Below are 17,607 nucleotides of genomic sequence, written 5' to 3' on the forward strand. Positions count from 1 at the left end.
TTTAGTTTTTTAGTTTAGTTTTTGTAAGCATGGTAAGTTGGCTATAGCTATAGAGTATACTTGTTTGTTTATATGGTATATTGTAGTTTCTGCGGTTGGTAATTTTGTTTTATGGATAGGTAGATTGATTTAAACGACGACTGGAATTTGGGCATGCAAAGACGCAAGCTGGTATTGCATTAGTCTGCTTAGTGTGTTTGCTTTTGCTTCGCTTTGAACATTACGTTTAAAATCTTAAAATTACATGACATTATTTACTTTTCTCTTCACTTTTTGTTTTTAATAATTGTTCAAATAAAGTATAAGACTAGAAATATATATTTACCGCGTTATTCATTCCGTACATCATTTGACTTAATTAATATGCGCATAAAATGAATTCATTTTGTTGAATTTCTGAACTTAATCTAAGTACATTTTTATTTAAGTTGTTCCAAAAACAAAAACAAAAAGAAAATTCAAATGAAAAAATAAAAGAAAATTGCACATAAATGGATTTCTTTAAAAATTATTAGCTTACACTTAAAAGCTTTCGTTTGTTCATTTTTTTTTTGTGTTTTTTTTTTTTTAGTTTATGCAGCAAAGATCACAGATCCTCATAAAGAAATGAAAGCCAACTATGCGCATATTTCAAATATTAAAATTCCAGCTCCATTTTAATTAATTTTCCTTCTGTTTTTTTTCTTTTTTGTACATATAAATTGCTATACTTTGCTTAACTTTTTGTGCGAAAACTTGAACTGAAAGAACCAAAGCTAAAGAACTGAAAGTGTTGTAAACAAAATTCAACTAATACTTGCATATTGTAGTATAACTTGTTTTCTTTTGTTTTGTTTTCATTTGTTTTGTTACTTTGTTGTGAGGGTTATTGGATTTGGGGTGACGCTCAGCAGAACCTTCGGTAAACTCTTAACACATTTCCAAAAAAGCAGCTCAGCTTTTACCAACAATTCGCAATTTATGGCAGCGATTTGCTTGGCAACAACTAAGCCGCCTTTTCCGGGCATGAAATGTGTGTTGAGAGTTTACCAAAAGTCCTTGTACGAACCTCAGGAACCGTGTAGCGCATTATTCTGCGCAGTGCTGGCACCGCTGCCATTCACATTTTGGGCTGAGACCTCCGATTTGACGCGACGCGCAATATGCGAACGCGTGTGTTTGCGCAAGTGATCCTTGCGATAGAAACCTGAAAGCGGATGTAGCAAGGATGTATTAGCAAAAGAAACAAATTTCATTTTAAATGAGCTTTATTCTAATAATTACTAGCAGACAACATATATATGCAGATATATGCAGATCAGACTCACCTTTGCCACACTCGATGCAGACATGCTTCTTCTCACCCGAGTGGATGACAATGTGCAAGGTGAGCTGTTCCTTGCGCTTGAAGGACTTCATGCAGATCTGTTAAGATGAAGAACAATGATTAGAGATTCGAGATCAGAGATTGCGGTTTCGGATTGGGATTGGCATTCAACGATTCTCACTCACATTGCAGACATGAGGCCTGTCCGGTATGTGGGATAGCTTGTGCCGGGTCAAATGATCCTTGCGCTTGAGCGCCGCATTGCATATATCGCAGACGAAGCGCCGCTCGACGGCATGCGAGATGACGTGCTGCTCGATGAGGCTGCGATCCGGATATGCCATCTGGCACTCCGGGCAACAGTATAGCGTGGAGCCGTCCAATGCTTTCGTTTCACGAATTTCACCGGGCTTGGGTCGCGGCTTCTTCTCCTTTGGCGGTTTCTTCTTTTTGGTCTTCTTGCCGCTGGCGGTGGTCGTTCCACCCGTGGCATTTGTGGTGCCCACCGCCGCAGTGCTGGAGACGGCGGCACCATTAACCGCCCCATTGGCATTGCCATTGACGCCATTGGTTGCCCCGCCATTGGCCAAAGCAGCGCCATTCGCATCTGTCATGTTGGTCATATGGACGCCATGCTCCATGCCCACCAGCCCGTTGTGATGTGCACCATTTGCCACATTGTTGCTGGGCGTCAGGGCAACGCCACCCAGCGCCAAGCTGGCCAAATTTGTGCCATTCTTAAGCACATCGCCGGTGGACTCCTTCTTTATTGTTTCCGAATACTTGAGGAAGTGCTGTATGGAGATTGGCAGTGTTGCGGATAGCAAATGCGATGAGTAGTCGACCGTGTTGGCCGTATTAGCCAGCGTTTGCCACGACTGATTGACATTCTGTAAGATTTGCTGATTGAGCACTGCGAAAGCCAAAAACAATAAAACATTTGTGAGTAAAACGAGATCATTTTCTTGTCTGAATTTTTTTTTTTTGGTTCGAAGACCATCTTGCTGAAACTTGGCAATTGGTTTGTCTTTTTGCTGCAGGCAAATCAAACCACATTTTGAATAAGTCCAAGCAGTCAGCTCTTATTGGAAACCCCTTTTTTCTTTTTAAAGATTTCTCAGCGAAACTCATAAAGTACAAGTGATGTTCTATTTTATTTTTTAGTCTACTATTTTATATAGGATAGGATAGTGAATTTAAAGGATTGATTGTTTGAAAATAGAGTTATTGTCTTCCTCTTAACATCTTTCGTAAGCTTATTTTAAAAATGCATACTCTACACAAAGTGAAGAAATTTGAAGATCACAAGATCATATTCACGGATAGGGTATTTAAACAGAGACTTGCAAAGGTAAATTGTTATATGTTGTTTTAATGCTGTTTTTGATAATGACGATGGCAACATCCAGAGCCCTAATCCAGACCTAATGCTCTCATCACCCGCCAAACACCGCCCCCGTTTGATCTAAATATGCCCAGGCCCAGGCTCACCGCAATGTGAGCAACTCATGCATTATCTAATAGCATCCTGGATAATTTTCTTGCTGTAAGAAATGCTGTAAAAAGGAAAGAAGAAAAAAAAACCTACCCCAACAACAAAAAGCTTTGGCTTGGCAACACTCAACCCGTGTGTGTATTTTTCGCTGTGTGTGTGTGTGTTGCGTACAGGCTCTGTTCTATTTTCTTGAAAATCCCAGGCTGCCTTCCTCTGTTACCCGCTCCCTCGCCAGCGCCCTCGCCCACGCCTGGGCGCCCGCACCACGCCACGAAGTTACAGCCGTCAAGGACACATGACATGCAGCATCCCTAACCCACTCCGCGCACTCCTCGGGTGCTCGTCTAAGGCTCATGTTTTCAGGCTGTGCTTTTTATTTTATTTTTTTATTTTTAAGTTAATACGCCCACGTGGAAAATGGGTGTGCCCAAAAACTTTCAGCTCAACATCAAGTAAACAGAAATTCTCAAAACTTGTTAATAGGAAATACATACACACACACACACACACACACATATCTCGAGAGTTTATAAATTGTTTGGGAGCTACAAATTGTTGGGCGCTCCAAAAAATATGCTACAAAAATCTCAATCCAGACAGGGCGCAATATTTATTTTTCGGCTATTTTTTTTTCTTCTTCTCATATATATATATATAAATATTGTATATATAATATATATATATGTCTAAATACTTTATTTGGCCGAAGCGAGCCGAGCTGAGGGCAGCGGCAACGGCGACAAGGAGCAGGACAGCCGCACACGAAGAATAATGTGCGTCCTTGAAATTGTAAGCCATATAAAGAGATAGCAAGCCCAAAAAAAGCACAAAAAAAATAAAAGAAGAGAGCAAGCCAAATAGACGTGTGTAACTCTTCCTCCCACCACAACCACCCACAGCCCCTACCAACAAATAAAACCAAAAAAATAAATATAAAAAAAAGAAGAGGAACCGTTCAGCAAGCGTCGCCGACTCACCTTCTTCCCGGTCACGTTCAATTTTTGGATGGATTTTACCCTTATGATCCGCTGCTGCGGCCGCATTCAAAAAGTTCAGATCACTCTGCGGCTGCGAGTAAGGTATGGATATATTTTGACCATATTGCATATTATTAGCCGCCGAAACTGTAAAATAACCAAAGAATCAAAATGTTACATTTTAGTGTGTTGAATATTTTGTTTATTTTAATTGATATATTTACACATGCTTGAAATTGCGCTAGAATCACAGCCTTAGAAAGTTACTTTATAAATACTATATATTTGAGATATATTTGCTATATATATTTTTTTAAAAAGTTATTTTAATTTTTTTGTAAAAACTGTTCGCCGCTAGCGAGCGACAGCGCACAACGACTAACTACAACTGACTGGGGCCTGCGTCTGTCTGAGCAGTAGCAGAAGCAGAAGCAGAATCAGCAGCAGCAGCTACAGCTACAGCTGGCGGCGGCGACGACGACACACACACACACACACACAAACAGACACAGACACTCACACACACACAAACACACACACATCGATAGATAGATAAACGCACGAGGAGCGAGGATCGGGTGCCGGCAAAAAGCGGGCGGCTGTTCGTTTTATGCACGACGCCGACAATGTCCCACTGAAGCTCGATTTGTGTGCGTGCGTGTGTGTGTGTGTGTGTGTGTGTGTGCGTGTTTGCATGCATACACATACATCAAGTTACTGACTGTCTGTGTGTAGGCAGCAACAATTTGGTAGTAGTTGGCAACACTGGCACTGCTGAGTGACATGCGTGTGTTGTTTTTGTTGCTGTTCTTGCTGTTCTTGCTGTTACTTTTCGGCAGCTGTGGGCATGTCTGCCTGCCTGCACGCCCCTTTGCCCTCGCTCCCTCCCTCCCTCCCACTATCCACTGTTCGCCTGCGCTGTGTGGCCTGTCGTCGACTCGCTGCTGTCTGCCAAGGCCACATCTTGCACCCACACACCCACACACGCACACACACACACGCATAGCGAGAGAGCGAGACGCACACGTGCGAGTTACGCATACATAGGAAAAAGGAAATTAAAATTGAAAATACCGGTCCTACCGAAGCGCCTTAACTGTATGCTACACGCATTCAAACACATACACACACACATGTATATATATATATATATATATTTGTGTCTGTGTGTATTTTCGGCGTTGCCTTTTGCGGCATGGTTTTGCCGGGCGCTCGTTTTTATTAATAAATATTTTCTGGCTGTTGCCAATTGGCCCGGTTTTTCGTTTTTCTTTCTTATTTTTTTTTTAAACATTTTTTTCCAGTATTTTCTTAGCATTTGCTTCCTTTTTCCTGATGAAATGATTTCGCACTCATTGGACGCTGAGCGGGGGTGCGGTGGGGTGAGTGCCACTGGCATGCAACGGCAAAAAAAAAGCTCTCAAATTTAATAATAATAAAAGAAAGAGCCGAAATATTTAAAAAGCCATATGCATGTGCGCTTGGATCTGAGTCCTTGTGTGTGTGTGTGTGTGTGTGTATGTGTGTGTTTGGCATCTGGCTGTCAGTCCCTCGTATAAATTAACTTGTGACCTTGCAATACATTTGAACATATTTTCTTATGCTTTAATGCCTTTTGCGAGACTTTGCCGCAGTCGCATAATAAACTCTAGCGTACTTTTAAGGGCTAACAAATTTAATGCGCTAACCTCAATTAGCCAGGTCATACATGTGTGTGTGTGTGTGGGGGGGGGGGGGTGGGGGATGTTTGTGCAGACAGATGTGTGGGCGGGCGACTTGGTTGGGTCAATAAAGGAAGCAGCCTAATAGGATATAATAAACGAAAGTAGTCCGCAAGGAGGATTAGGCTGAAAGAATTGACCAGCGAACCGTAAGAGGAGGCAACAAAAGGCAACTTTGCATGGATTGAACATATCCCTGAAGCTTGGAGCATACTTAAAAGCAAGATTATATTTAATTAGACATACTAATTATGCTTAATTGAAGACTTTAAATTGCATTAAATGGCTAAATAGAAAACCTGAGTTTTCGTATTTTTTTTATTTTATTCTTTTTTTTTTGTTTCATTTTAGCTTTTGGTTCATTGATTTCAAGTCGGTTTGCTCGCAATTATGAATTGTTGAATCAATTAATCGACACAAATATTTATCTTCCTGATAGACAAGTTGTAAGGATAACTATTATTTGCAAGAGTACGTAAAAGTTTTAGATTTAGTTGGAAAACTAATCAGACATATTTATTTTTGATTTTTGTTTTTAATTAACCAAAGTTATCTTAATGCTGAACCAGACAAGTTGAGTGGAGAATTTGATCACGAAAAATCGATTTACATATTAGGAATTTCAACTGCATCTCAACCAGCGATCTGGCTACCAGTGGGAAAAGTAAAGGCAAAGGTAATCAAATATTAACCGAGCAATTAACATGCTTTGGACAACGAAAGCAGTTAGGCAAATGTAAAACTTATGTAGCCGTAATTAATCAAGTGAACCCAATGAGTGCGCAGACAACAGACAACATGAGAAGCACAGTAAGCACAGCAAGCAGACCCCGAAAAGTAGACAGCGCAAAGTGACAGAAAAACCAACTGCCCATAAAACAAGACAAAACAGGCAACAACAACAAGAACAAAAAAAATACAACAAGACAAGTTGACAAAACAAAAACGACATGGAATATGGAACGGGTAAAGCGGTCAGGCAGGCAGCCAGGCAGCCAGGCAGGCAGGCAATCAGTCAGGCAGGAGCAGGAGCAGAAGCAGAAGTTAAATTCACAGACGCACGGAAATACTGGGCTAAGCCCTGTGGTGATGCGAGAACGAGCAGCGAGAACCGGAGCGACCAGAGCCAAACTTCTGAACAACAACAAATCTGAAAGCATGCGCTCCATTTTCCATCATCAACATCAACATCATCATCGTCATTGTACCCGGCATTGTCGCTGTAACATTTCACTTTTCACTTCACTTTCACATGGGCCACACGACAGCAACAGAAACAGCAACGACCAGAAACAGAAACAGGCACCAGGACGAGAACAAGAACGATGAGTACGAGAAACAGCACATGATGTATTCTGCCTCCGCCTCTGCCTCTGTCTCTGTCTCTGTCTACTGCTGCCTACCTCTGACTGCTTGTTGTTGCTGTTGCTGGTGCTTAGCAACGAGTTAAAGTCGGTGAAAACTGAAACACGGCCAAGCGAGAGTGAGAGCGCGCCCAACTGCGTACAATTTGAGAGACTGAGAGCGTAGAGAAACAACGAGCGAGCGAGAGAGGGAGAGAGAGAGCGCGCGCGCCCCAGCTTGTATATATGTGTATGTTTGTGTGTGTGTATGTGTGAGAGAGAGTGTGACTCTGCTCTCTCCAACCCACAATATGGCGTCGTCTGTTGGGTTTGAGTAGCTAGCCAAAGTGGAACAAAATGGAAAGGAATTCGCTGGGTTTGGGGAACGTTTGGAAAACATGGCGCTGCCGTCTGTATTCCTACTTTTAAGTGTGTTTATAGTGCCGGCCACACACAGTGAAAGCGTGAGAGAGCGCGCGCGCAACAGAAACACATATACGCTTATATATACATAGCAAAAAAAAAATACAGAAAGAGAGAGAGTGAGAAAGAGAGAGAATGGGAGAGAGAAAGAGCGAACGAGCGAGTGAGGTTAGGAAAAACTGCAACCCCTATTAGAGTTGGGGTTCCATTCGCCCGCTTGTCTCGCTGCTTGGGGTGGGGCTGGTTTTGGTGGTGGGGCCCACATTGGGTGTGGGCCAGTGTAGCGCGACGCGGCGCCAGTCGCCAGAGTTTGAGTCATCAGCGACAGCAACAACAACAAGACCAACAACAACACGAGAGAAATAGCAGCAGCCGCCATAAACCAAACGAGTGTTGCCAGAAGCAGCTTTAAGCCTTAAAGCTGCCATATGATAGAAAAAGCTTCGCTTTTGGCTTTATTGTTTTACACTTGCCTGCCTTTTTGGTCGGCTCAAGTGTTGTGTGGCTAACGAAATTACATACACATGCGGTCATATATCAACTGTACATATATATATATTATATATATATATATATATATATCTTTATAAAAACACACACACCTAAAGTCTGACAGAGTTATAAGCACGCGCATTTTTAGTGTTGCATAGCGTCGGGCGCTGTTCCCGCCTCCTGCTCACTCACCCTGGCGGTGGGGGTGGTGTAAACCCAGCCAGGACACACTCACACTCACACACACACTCGCACACTCTCTGTTATGTACACATAGAAAAGTATGTACATGAGTGCAAATAATTTGTGACGGGGGTTGGGCGAGCGAGCAAGCAAGCGACCCCCTCTTGACAGACAGACCGCAATATTATCACATCCATTCGCTTGGCTGGCCTTTTGGCTGGCATCTTAAATTTCCCATATACCCATCATTATGCATTATGATCGGGTTAGTTGCTTGTTGTTGTTGCTGTCTGATCATCGGCATGCAAAATTTGTAAAAATAAATAAAAATAACATTAGCACGTTTCTAACATTTTATTCCGCACACAAACATACAACACCCAGACACTCCCCAATTCTCTCTCCCCAATTTTTGCTTCTCTCCCTGTCTCTCTCTCTCTCTCCCTCTCCCACTCCCACTCTCACTCTCTCCCTGTTTGTGTTTTACTCATCCCTACCCTCGGCGTCGCTTCGTCATCGCCTAAGCGAAAAATCAATGAGCCTCAAATGTTCTTTCTTTTATTTTATTTTGTTTTTCTTTTCTTCACTTTTGTTAAGTATATCCTTTAGGATGTGATTTGCCTCTAAATGGTTTTCATGTTGAATTTCTTGTGTCTTTTTTTTATATCTACTTAAAGAGTTTACCGCAGGACACGATGAATTATGTAAATTGCTGAAAACAAGTCAGCGCATAATAAACAAATATTTAGCCAAGGTACTTGAATTTAAGTAAGCTTCAATGTTGTGAATTAGGGATTACGAACGGGAAGAGTAAAACAGAAATAGGTTAAAAAGTTTGTTCTTTCATTCGGGCTTAGTGAATTACTATGTAAATGACAATGTTTTGCACATTGCGAATGCTTTACAATGATTTTTGCTTGAGTTGACAAGGATGTTGTATAGCGAATATATTAATAAAGTTATAGTTTTAAGTTAGTCTCTATTTATGACCTTAAACTAATAATGATATTAAATTAAAAAAATCTATACATTAGCGCAGTTTTTCATATTGGATCTGACTCAATGAAACATCAAAAATTCGTATTTTTCTATCTGATCAGACGAATATATTATTTTGCTCCTAGGCTTACATTTATATTCTTGTATTATGATGTTACGAGTTTTAGTACATTATTAATAGTTTGGCAAGAATATATCAACAAAAAAATCCAATAATTGGGATTCTTAGTTTTAAAAAGAAGGTACAAATATTAATCAAATAAAATAAGATAAATAAGCATTTCCAGATATCCAACAAGTAAAATAATAAATAATTATACATTTTGAGATTCTTTTTGATCAACCCGTGAAAAACAACAGCTACAAAGCTATCCTAGTTTCAACAGAACATTGCAGCTAGAGAAAATATGAAATCATATGACTATATGGAATAGAAAGGTTAACATCTGAGTACGGTTGCATTTTTGTTTTTTAGTTAAATCGCCGGCAGCTAACTATACTAATTGGCTGGCCAGTCCACGTCTCTTTCGAGTTGATATCGGTCTGCGTTCGTAGAAATGTGATTTATACAACAACGAGACACGCTATCTGGGCCTGGGCTATCTATCTGCCGAAAACTGGACTCAAAGTTGACTTTTTTGTTGCTGTTGTTGCGGGCCGCGTGATAAGCCGAGCCAGCTAATAAGCGACAAGAAAATGTGGTAGCTGGATTGGATGAGCAGGGTGCATGGTGCACGGGAACGGTGCGGGGGGGCGCGTATCTACCGCCAGTCTACCTGCATTGGCTAGCTGCAACCACATAGATAAAAGAGCAACCCACACACACACACACACGCACACACGCACACACAATCAACGACATACACACACACGCATAGACACATTTTCCTGTTGTTGCAGGTAACAAAAAAAAAAAAAGAAAGAAAAAATACAGAAATGAAATAAAATAAAACGCTAAACTGGAAATGTAATGCGTAGAGCTGAAAAGCTGGGATCAATGAACTATACGAAACCAGTGGCAAATGGCAGTAGGTATCGAGTTTGAGTTTGAGTTCGAGTTCGGAATTGGAATTGAAATGGTGTTTGAGTATTTGATTCTTGTCATAAGCAATAAATGCGTGCGGCAGACTTAAATTGAACTGTTTGTTTTAACTGTTTAACTGATTGATTTCAAAAATTATGTTTTAATAAATGTTGGCATTTGTTATGATTTACTTGGCATCTCTGTGTGTTAACAACAATTATTTATCAAAGACGAGACTCAGCTTGAAAATAAAAAGAATATTTAAGACTGGCAGATGCCAGCTCTAACAAACAATAGATTACAAAACAATAGATGTATCTATAATATTTATTTAATATAAAATATAATATATCTATCTATAATCTGTATATGAAAACTATTCATAGTTGATAAGCCACTGGACTTTTAAATATTTCACTAAATTGTTATATTTCTCTAAATTATTATATAGTTATGTAAAAACCCGTGGTGTTCCTTCCCCTTCCCCTGATTTCTCATAATTAAAACAGAGAGCATTTCAATTTTAAAATTATCTGCCCACTCTGGGCACAGGTAAATAATATGAATAATAAAGTGCAGTTGCTTGGAGTGGGAATTTAATTATGCAAGTGAATGCAACTAATTACAATTGATACAAGATGTGAGTGCATTGAGATGGGCTGTTGTTTTAATGTGCTGCCAATATGGGAATGGGGGTCTTTGTATGGGGTTATGTACTTTGCCTGTTTAGGGGTTGGTAGGGGGTGTAGGGGAGAGGAGTTAAAGGGGTTGGGCTGTCACCCTGCCACAAAGAGTTGCAACGGGGCTGTGTAAGGAAGTCGGTGCAATTAAAAAAGCAGCGACGCTTCCTTCCCTTCAACAGGGGTTGGGGTTGAAAACTGCGCACGCACACACACACACACCCCCGTTTAATTGTGTTTGTGCGTGTGTGTGTGTGTGTGTTGAGTAGCTAACGACAGCAGAGAAACCCACCCCCAGAGCTATACAAAGTAAAATGCAGCAAATTCAAAAGTTATTTGAGTTCATTGCATTTTCAAGCGAAGCTAAGCAACAACAACAAGAAAAACTGGCAGCAGCAGCAGCAGCGTACAACACACATACACACTTTTACACACACACACACACAGTGTCAAACAAGGGTGGGTGGTAATGACTCAAAACATAGCGCAGAAAAGAAAAATAATAACCAACGCAAAATAGCAACAACAACAACAGCAAAAATCGTTAGATTCGGTTATGTTGACAGGCGCACTCCGCTCATCTCGGGCATATTAGTGCGGCAAACAAATTGGAGGACGAGTGGGAAATTGGGAAATTTGTAATAAACTAAGGGATGGGGTGGAAACAGTAGTCAGTGGCGTACATGAGAGTTTTTGATGAAACTCTTGCAAAATAGTTTTTGACTGAAGAATTACGATAATCTCAATCTATAATACAAATAATTCTTAAAATGCTTCTAATTATTTGATATACAATGGCTTCTGCCAGAATTTCCTATTATTTCTACGAATTTACAATTTGAGTGTAAGCCTGTGTTTTTTGTTACAAATATTCCTCTCTCTTGATCATTTATAATTAAATGTAAATTTTAGTGTATTTGCAATTTGTTCTACATTTTATGCTTTTGGTCTGATCAATTTCCATTTGCAAATAATTGCAAATTCTATCAATGCACGTAAATAAAACACATTATTATATAAACAGATTTTTTGCATTTTAAATGTATGCAATTTCAATAAATTTTATTAATCTCTCCAACTTTAAAAATAGTTTATCGCAGCTCTTTAAATAAAAACTCGTTTTCTGTCAGGTGGCAACGCCCCAGTAAACGCAAGATTGTTTGAATGCATTTTCTTTCAGTTCGAACTAGTTCTGTGAACGAAACAAAACGAATCACTAAGCGGCTGATTAGCTGTGCCTGCCTGCTCGCTCTAACATATGGCGCTTCGTATGGTGCAAGCCAAAGCCAAAGCGAATGCAAACATTTAATACTCTTATACACGCTGATGTATTAGTGATATTCTTAAAGTTGATCCTCTGCCCTCTTCCAACAATCAAAACAAGAAATTTGTGCTAGTTACACATGTTCAAAAGACCCCAAACGGCGCGTTGTAGTGCATTATTAACATAGGGAAAAGCAAAACGACGCCGCTGTTTTTGTTGCTGACGCCAGCGCTGACGTCGCAGCGGCAGCGACAACGTCGGCGGCAGCAGCAGCAGCAGGCGAAAATAAATCGATAAAAATAAAATAAATTTTTAGTGATTATGTTGTACATACAAACAGACAAACACATGCAGCGCATATACATGTACGCATGTATTCGTATATGGATGTTGGTATGTGTATGTGATGTTCACTTACCGTTGGGCACATTCTGATTGAAATGATTGCCATTGGTTTGATAGCGTTGCACATGATTATCGGTGCCCGCTGCAGCGGCCGCAGCGTTCACCGGCGGCGTACCAAATGCGCCCGGTGTTTGTGCATCAAATTTAGCGGCAAACTGATGAATGCCTGAGAAGGGGCCGCCGAACGCGGAGAAATTCATCATGACAGTTTATGGTTATTAACAGGCTTCACACACACACACGCACGCACACGCGAGCAGCATACGCACACTTACACACACACACACAGACAGGGAGACAGGAGCCGTTGGACAGTGTGTGTGTGTGTGTGTGTGTGTGTGGGAGCGAGAATTGCCGATTGGTTTTTATTGGAGAAGCAGCGACTTTTTTTTGGGGGGGCTTGTGTAACACTTTCGCTTTTTGGTTTATTTTGGTTATTTTCAAATTGCACTAGCCAACACTAACACTAACTTAACGATGCGTTGAGCCTGCGAAACTGAAATACGATCGAACAGCAGCAGAAACAGGCGATGACGATTACGATGGCGATGACGATGACTGTGCGGCGCTTTACAACAGTGGGTGGTGGTGGTGCTAACTTGACTGGGTGTTGTTTTTGTTGCTGTTGTTGTTGTAGTAGCAGTTGTTGTTGTTGTTGTTGCTACTCTTGTTGGTGGGGGTTGGTTTTTGGTTGGTGTGGCGTGGCGCACTCACTCGAACACACACGTTTGTGTGTATGTATGTATATATATAAGCGCGCGATTGTATGCAGCGCTTTGCTTTTTGGGGGTAGCAAAATGTACAACTTTCAATTTCGCTTAAACTAAACACATACAGGGACAAGCACACACATACGCACACTCACACGCACTCACTAACACACGAGGCGCGACCGCGACGGCAACGGCGACGACAGCGTCCACGGCGGAGAACAACAACAACAATAATAAAGTAGAATTAAACGAAAGTCACGCTTACAACCGGCTCGTCGAGGCTCCGACATCAAACTAAAAGTAACATTACAACGAAAGAAAGCGGAAACACTGGGGCAGGCAACGGCAATCAGGCGCTGGCAGCGACTGCGGCTGCGAAGCCAGCGGCAACAGCGACGCAATGGACAAATGACAGTGACAGAGCGGAGCGCTCTCTTTTTGTGTTAGTTCGCTAATATGTATGTATGTATGTGTACACACACATTCGTTTGTTTGTGCATGTGTGTGTGTGTGTAGTGTTTGTCTCGCTTTTGAGGGTGGAAGTTTTTCTACTTCTCTGGAAAATGTGCGTTTATTTGTATATTCTTCCCAATGCGTTTCTGGCTGGGCATATGACACAAATTCAAACAATAAAATTGTTGAGCCAAATAAATAAATTAGCAATATAAATAAAGTTGCGATTTATAAGGCAAACTATATAAATTGTATAAAAATATTATTAATTTTAAATACGAGCAAAAATAAAAAAAATAAAACATCAAGTCAAGATTTGTTTCATCAAAACATATTAATTACGAAAATTTAATCATCTTATATAATTTGTACCTAAAATTGTATAATAATTTGAGGACATCAACAAGTCGACTAACTGAATGAAGAAAAATCCCAAACACAGCGTGCCTTGTATTCGTATTTTTATTTGGTTTTCCAACTTTTGGGGTTGTGTGGCCATCGCCATCGCAGTCGCCATCGTCGTCGCAGTCGCAGTGAACGACCAGTGCATTTATACAGATGTGTGAGTTTGTATGTATGTATTTATCTATGTTTGTTTATACACGCGTATATATGTATAAGCGTTAACGTAGCTGCATATGTATGTATGTATATATGTGCCTACGTTTGTACATGTGTGTGTGGTGTGTGTATCGGAGATGTCTAGGAGCGCTGAGCATTCTCGGCAGCGTCGCTGCATTTTATTCTGCTGGCGTTGTGCTTGTGTTAATGAAAGTGAGTGCAGCCTCAGCATAAGCACTTGTCTGTGTGCGTGAGTGTGAGGACGGAACGCTCTAATAAGAGAGCAGTAGCCGCAGCAGCAGCAGCAGCAGCCTCTCAGCCTGAACGTCAGCCAGCATTCACAGCACTTGCATGCGTTTGTTTTTATGCCTGCGATTGGCCCTGCAAGTGCTTTATGATTTTTGCCGGTGCCCTACTGGCTAGCTACAAATGCATTACAAAAAATACAGAGAACAGAATACTAGTGAAATGCTGAAGCCTGACCCATACTCATAGTTAATAAATTAAATAATAATTCGAATTTATATTTTATATACTTGTTCCTTATGTATGTGTATACAGTGTCTCGCAGTTCAACTGGAACAGCGCCTAGCAAAATATTTAAAGTGCTATAACTTTTAAACAAAACAATAAACGCAAAATATTTAAATGCCAATTTGTTTTATGTTATATCACGTTTGAAAAGGAAGTTTCAGTTTTTATTAAAATATTAAATAATTAACTGAAATTAGTCAAAAACTGAAAACATATCCAAAATACATGTCAAAGTTTTTTTGGAACAGTCTTAGAAAAGTAACATATTAGGCGTATAAAAACTTAAATAAGGATGTTAATACTTAGTATGATATCCTTTACCCCTAATAAAGTCCCTTAACCTATTATTCATGGAAGATACCAGCTTCCGGGTCGTTTCTGGACTGATTTTGCTCCACTCATCCAGCAGAGCATTCTTGAGATCGGATTTGTGATTCCGGATGTTAATTTCGAGCAGAGCCCACAAATTTTAAATAACATTTAAATCTGGAGACTGGGCCTGTGGAATTATCATGTGGAGGCAGTTCCAGATATGCCAAGACCGTACTAATCCGGACTTATTCTTGGTTGTTGTCCTGGTCGTTGTCTGGTAGATCTGGAAGTACTCCGATTCCTAGCTTCTCGGCACTTTGGAGTAAATTTTCCTTTAATATATTGAAATACACACTCTTTTCCATTGTTGTTTCAAAAAACACCAAATTTCCGACGCCGGCTTCCGAGATAGATGCCCATACCATGACACTTCCACCGTCGTGCTTGACTGTTGCCTTTAGGATTTTGGGACTCAGCTCAGTATTGGGCTGTCGCCACACATAATTCCGTCCGTCCGAGCCAAAAATGTTGAATTTGGACTCATCTGCAAATATGACTGTGTTCCAGAACTACGAATCATTGTCCAAGTGGGTTTTGCCGAAGTCGGGCATTAAAGTCATGATTGCGCAGAACCCGACGCACAGTTTCCACACTGCACTTTTTCCCCATTTCATCCTGCACCTGTTGAGTCAGTTTTGGAGCCGATAGCTTGGGATTTTCCCTTATTTTCCTGATGATCCTCCGCTCCTCCTGTTCGGTGAAAATCTTGTGTGGTGCCTTTCTGTCCTTGTCCTCTATCCGATTTTCGTCGACGAAGCGCCGAATGATATTGAATACAGTTGTGGTACTCAGATTTACCATTTTAGCTATTTGGCGATATGAATATCCAATCCTGAAGTGTTCCAGGATCAGTTTCCGTTGTTCAATGGTAGTCCGCTAGCACATAGTCCTTGTTGACTACGAAGGATTGGTCTATTTATACCAAAAATAATCAACCTGACGTAAAAAATCTGGGTTTTATGGCACCCAGGTGTCCATAACGCCATTGTTCCACATAATATGTGACCACAAATTAAGGTACTTTTTTACATAACCCGACCTAGCCGGCGGGAAAATCCCAGTTTATGGGGGTCATATAGTCATTTAGGTAGTCAATATATGTACCTGCCATAGTTCTTTGGAATTTTTAAAAAATATTGAATAATTTGTTTATGGCAGGCAATTAAATTTTTTGCTAGGCGCTGTTCCAGTTGAACTGCGAGACACTGTATATCATGCACACCTCGTAAACTGGTTTGCAGCGCACGCAACAGTCGCATAGGCTCAAAGTCGCTGAAGCGTTTTTCCTTCTTGTGTATTGTTGTTGGTGCTGCTGTTGTTGTCGTTGTTGTTGTTTCTTTTTTTCTGCTGTAGTCTTCCATTCGTTGACTTATTATGAGGGTTGGAGTTTTTGACTTTCCATGCGTTCTTTTTAGCCTCGCATTCTCTCATTCTCTTGCGCTTCTATCCTCCTACTGTTGGTGTCTCTTTCAAAGGCAATGCTTTGTTTAGCTGGGATCTCAGAGCACTTATTGTTACATGTGTTTATCTTTAATTTCTATGCATATTTTCCAATTATGCATTTACTCTCCGGCCAAATGCACAAATATATATGCATTTGTGCATCTGTATGTATGTATGTTAGAATGAAGAGAGTCCTCTGTTTTTATTAGATTGATTAATTATTAGGTACATCATTATTTTAATTCGTTCGATGCAGGCATACATATGCATATATATACATAGGTATGTATATTTCTATGCTGCAGCTGCAGAGACCCCCATCCGTTAATTACAAATACACACCATGCCAAGCCATCCCATCATCATCGATTATATATTTGTATATAATGTATGTACCTAAGCGCATATAAATATACCAATACATGTATATATATACATACCACTTCCACACATTAGTTTTCTGCGTTTTGCAAAGCTGTTAATATGATTATCTTAGCCATGCCTCCCAGTTAACTAACATTTCTCAAACGCCAAAGGGCGGTTTGCTGCTCCAACTCTTTGCTCTTTTGAAAATGTCAACGGGGGTTATAAATCAGAGAGCTTAGTGGTTAAATAAAAAATGCCTCACGATTGCGTTTATTCAATTTTATTAATTATTATGAGCTTTTATCTGATGTTTTCATACAGAGTTTATGGCCAATTCTAGGCATGGACTATGCGAGAGAGAGAGGTGTGGACTTTAAGCCTTGCTAATTGAAAATTGCATAAGCATAAATGAGTTTTACAATGGGGTTTACGTTTCACCGATATCCCCACTATTAGCTGCATGCTTCTCTAACCATCGAATATTGTCTGATTTCATATCATAATTGGCAAATTATATGTGGGTAACAAATATTCCATTTGGTAGTTTATTCTACGAAACTTAAAGTTAAGGCATTTGAGTTCGGTCTGTACGAAAACATCAGCATTGTAATGATGCATACATAAGTATATATATATATATACATATATATATATATGGTATATATATTGTATATTGAGAGATTACATTTTATAAATATAAGTAAATACTTTCAATGTCATTTCATTCAATGTCACTTCATTCAAACATGCACCAAAAAATACCATCGAGACATACAATTGCCATTAATATTTAGATTAATTTACGTATATCTTTTAGCTACATATTATTTATGATAAATGATTTGCTAACGAT

The 17,607-nt window shown here is 40.1% G+C and overlaps 1 protein-coding gene across 2 annotated transcripts; it reads right to left on the minus strand.

The window, feature by feature from the left end:
• Nucleotides 1–492: 492 nt before the first annotated feature.
• Nucleotides 493–12,586, minus strand: LOC6567768 (transcription factor che-1). 2 transcript variants are annotated; one of them, XM_043214923.1, is made up of 5 exons: nucleotides 12,326–12,586; nucleotides 3,779–3,925; nucleotides 1,492–2,219; nucleotides 1,308–1,404; nucleotides 493–1,186 (listed from the first exon to the last, which is right to left on the minus strand). In XM_043214923.1, exons 1-5 carry the CDS (start codon nucleotides 12,513–12,515, stop codon nucleotides 1,050–1,052), a joined length of 1,299 nt encoding a protein of 432 aa, XP_043070858.1. In that variant the 5' UTR covers nucleotides 12,516–12,586; the 3' UTR covers nucleotides 493–1,049. The 2 variants fall into 2 exon arrangements, with proteins under 2 accessions (XP_043070858.1, XP_043070859.1); XM_043214924.1 differs by lacking the exon at nucleotides 12,326–12,586 and adding an exon at nucleotides 4,003–4,189.
• Nucleotides 12,587–17,607: the final 5,021 nt, after the last annotated feature.

Source organism: Drosophila grimshawi, unplaced genomic scaffold (genome assembly GCF_018153295.1).
Source record: "Drosophila grimshawi isolate 15287-2541.00 unplaced genomic scaffold, ASM1815329v1 contig_311, whole genome shotgun sequence".
In the NCBI taxonomy this organism is placed as follows: domain Eukaryota; kingdom Metazoa; phylum Arthropoda; class Insecta; order Diptera; family Drosophilidae; genus Drosophila; species Drosophila grimshawi.

What these genes read in the sequence shown, in the direction of transcription:
- LOC6567768 (XM_043214923.1), bottom strand. Translation starts at nt 12,515, where the DNA reads ATGATGAATTTCTCCGCGTTCGGCGGCCCCTTCTCAGGCATTCATCAG. An exon ending in CAATCAGAATGTGCCCAACG is followed by an intron (nt 3,926 to 12,325) that starts GTAAGTGAACAT and finishes GTTATTTTACAG; the next exon opens with TTTCGGCGGCTAATAATATG. An exon ending in ACAGGCCTCATGTCTGCAAT is followed by an intron (nt 1,405 to 1,491) that starts GTGAGTGAGAAT and finishes TCATCTTAACAG; the next exon opens with ATCTGCATGAAGTCCTTCAA.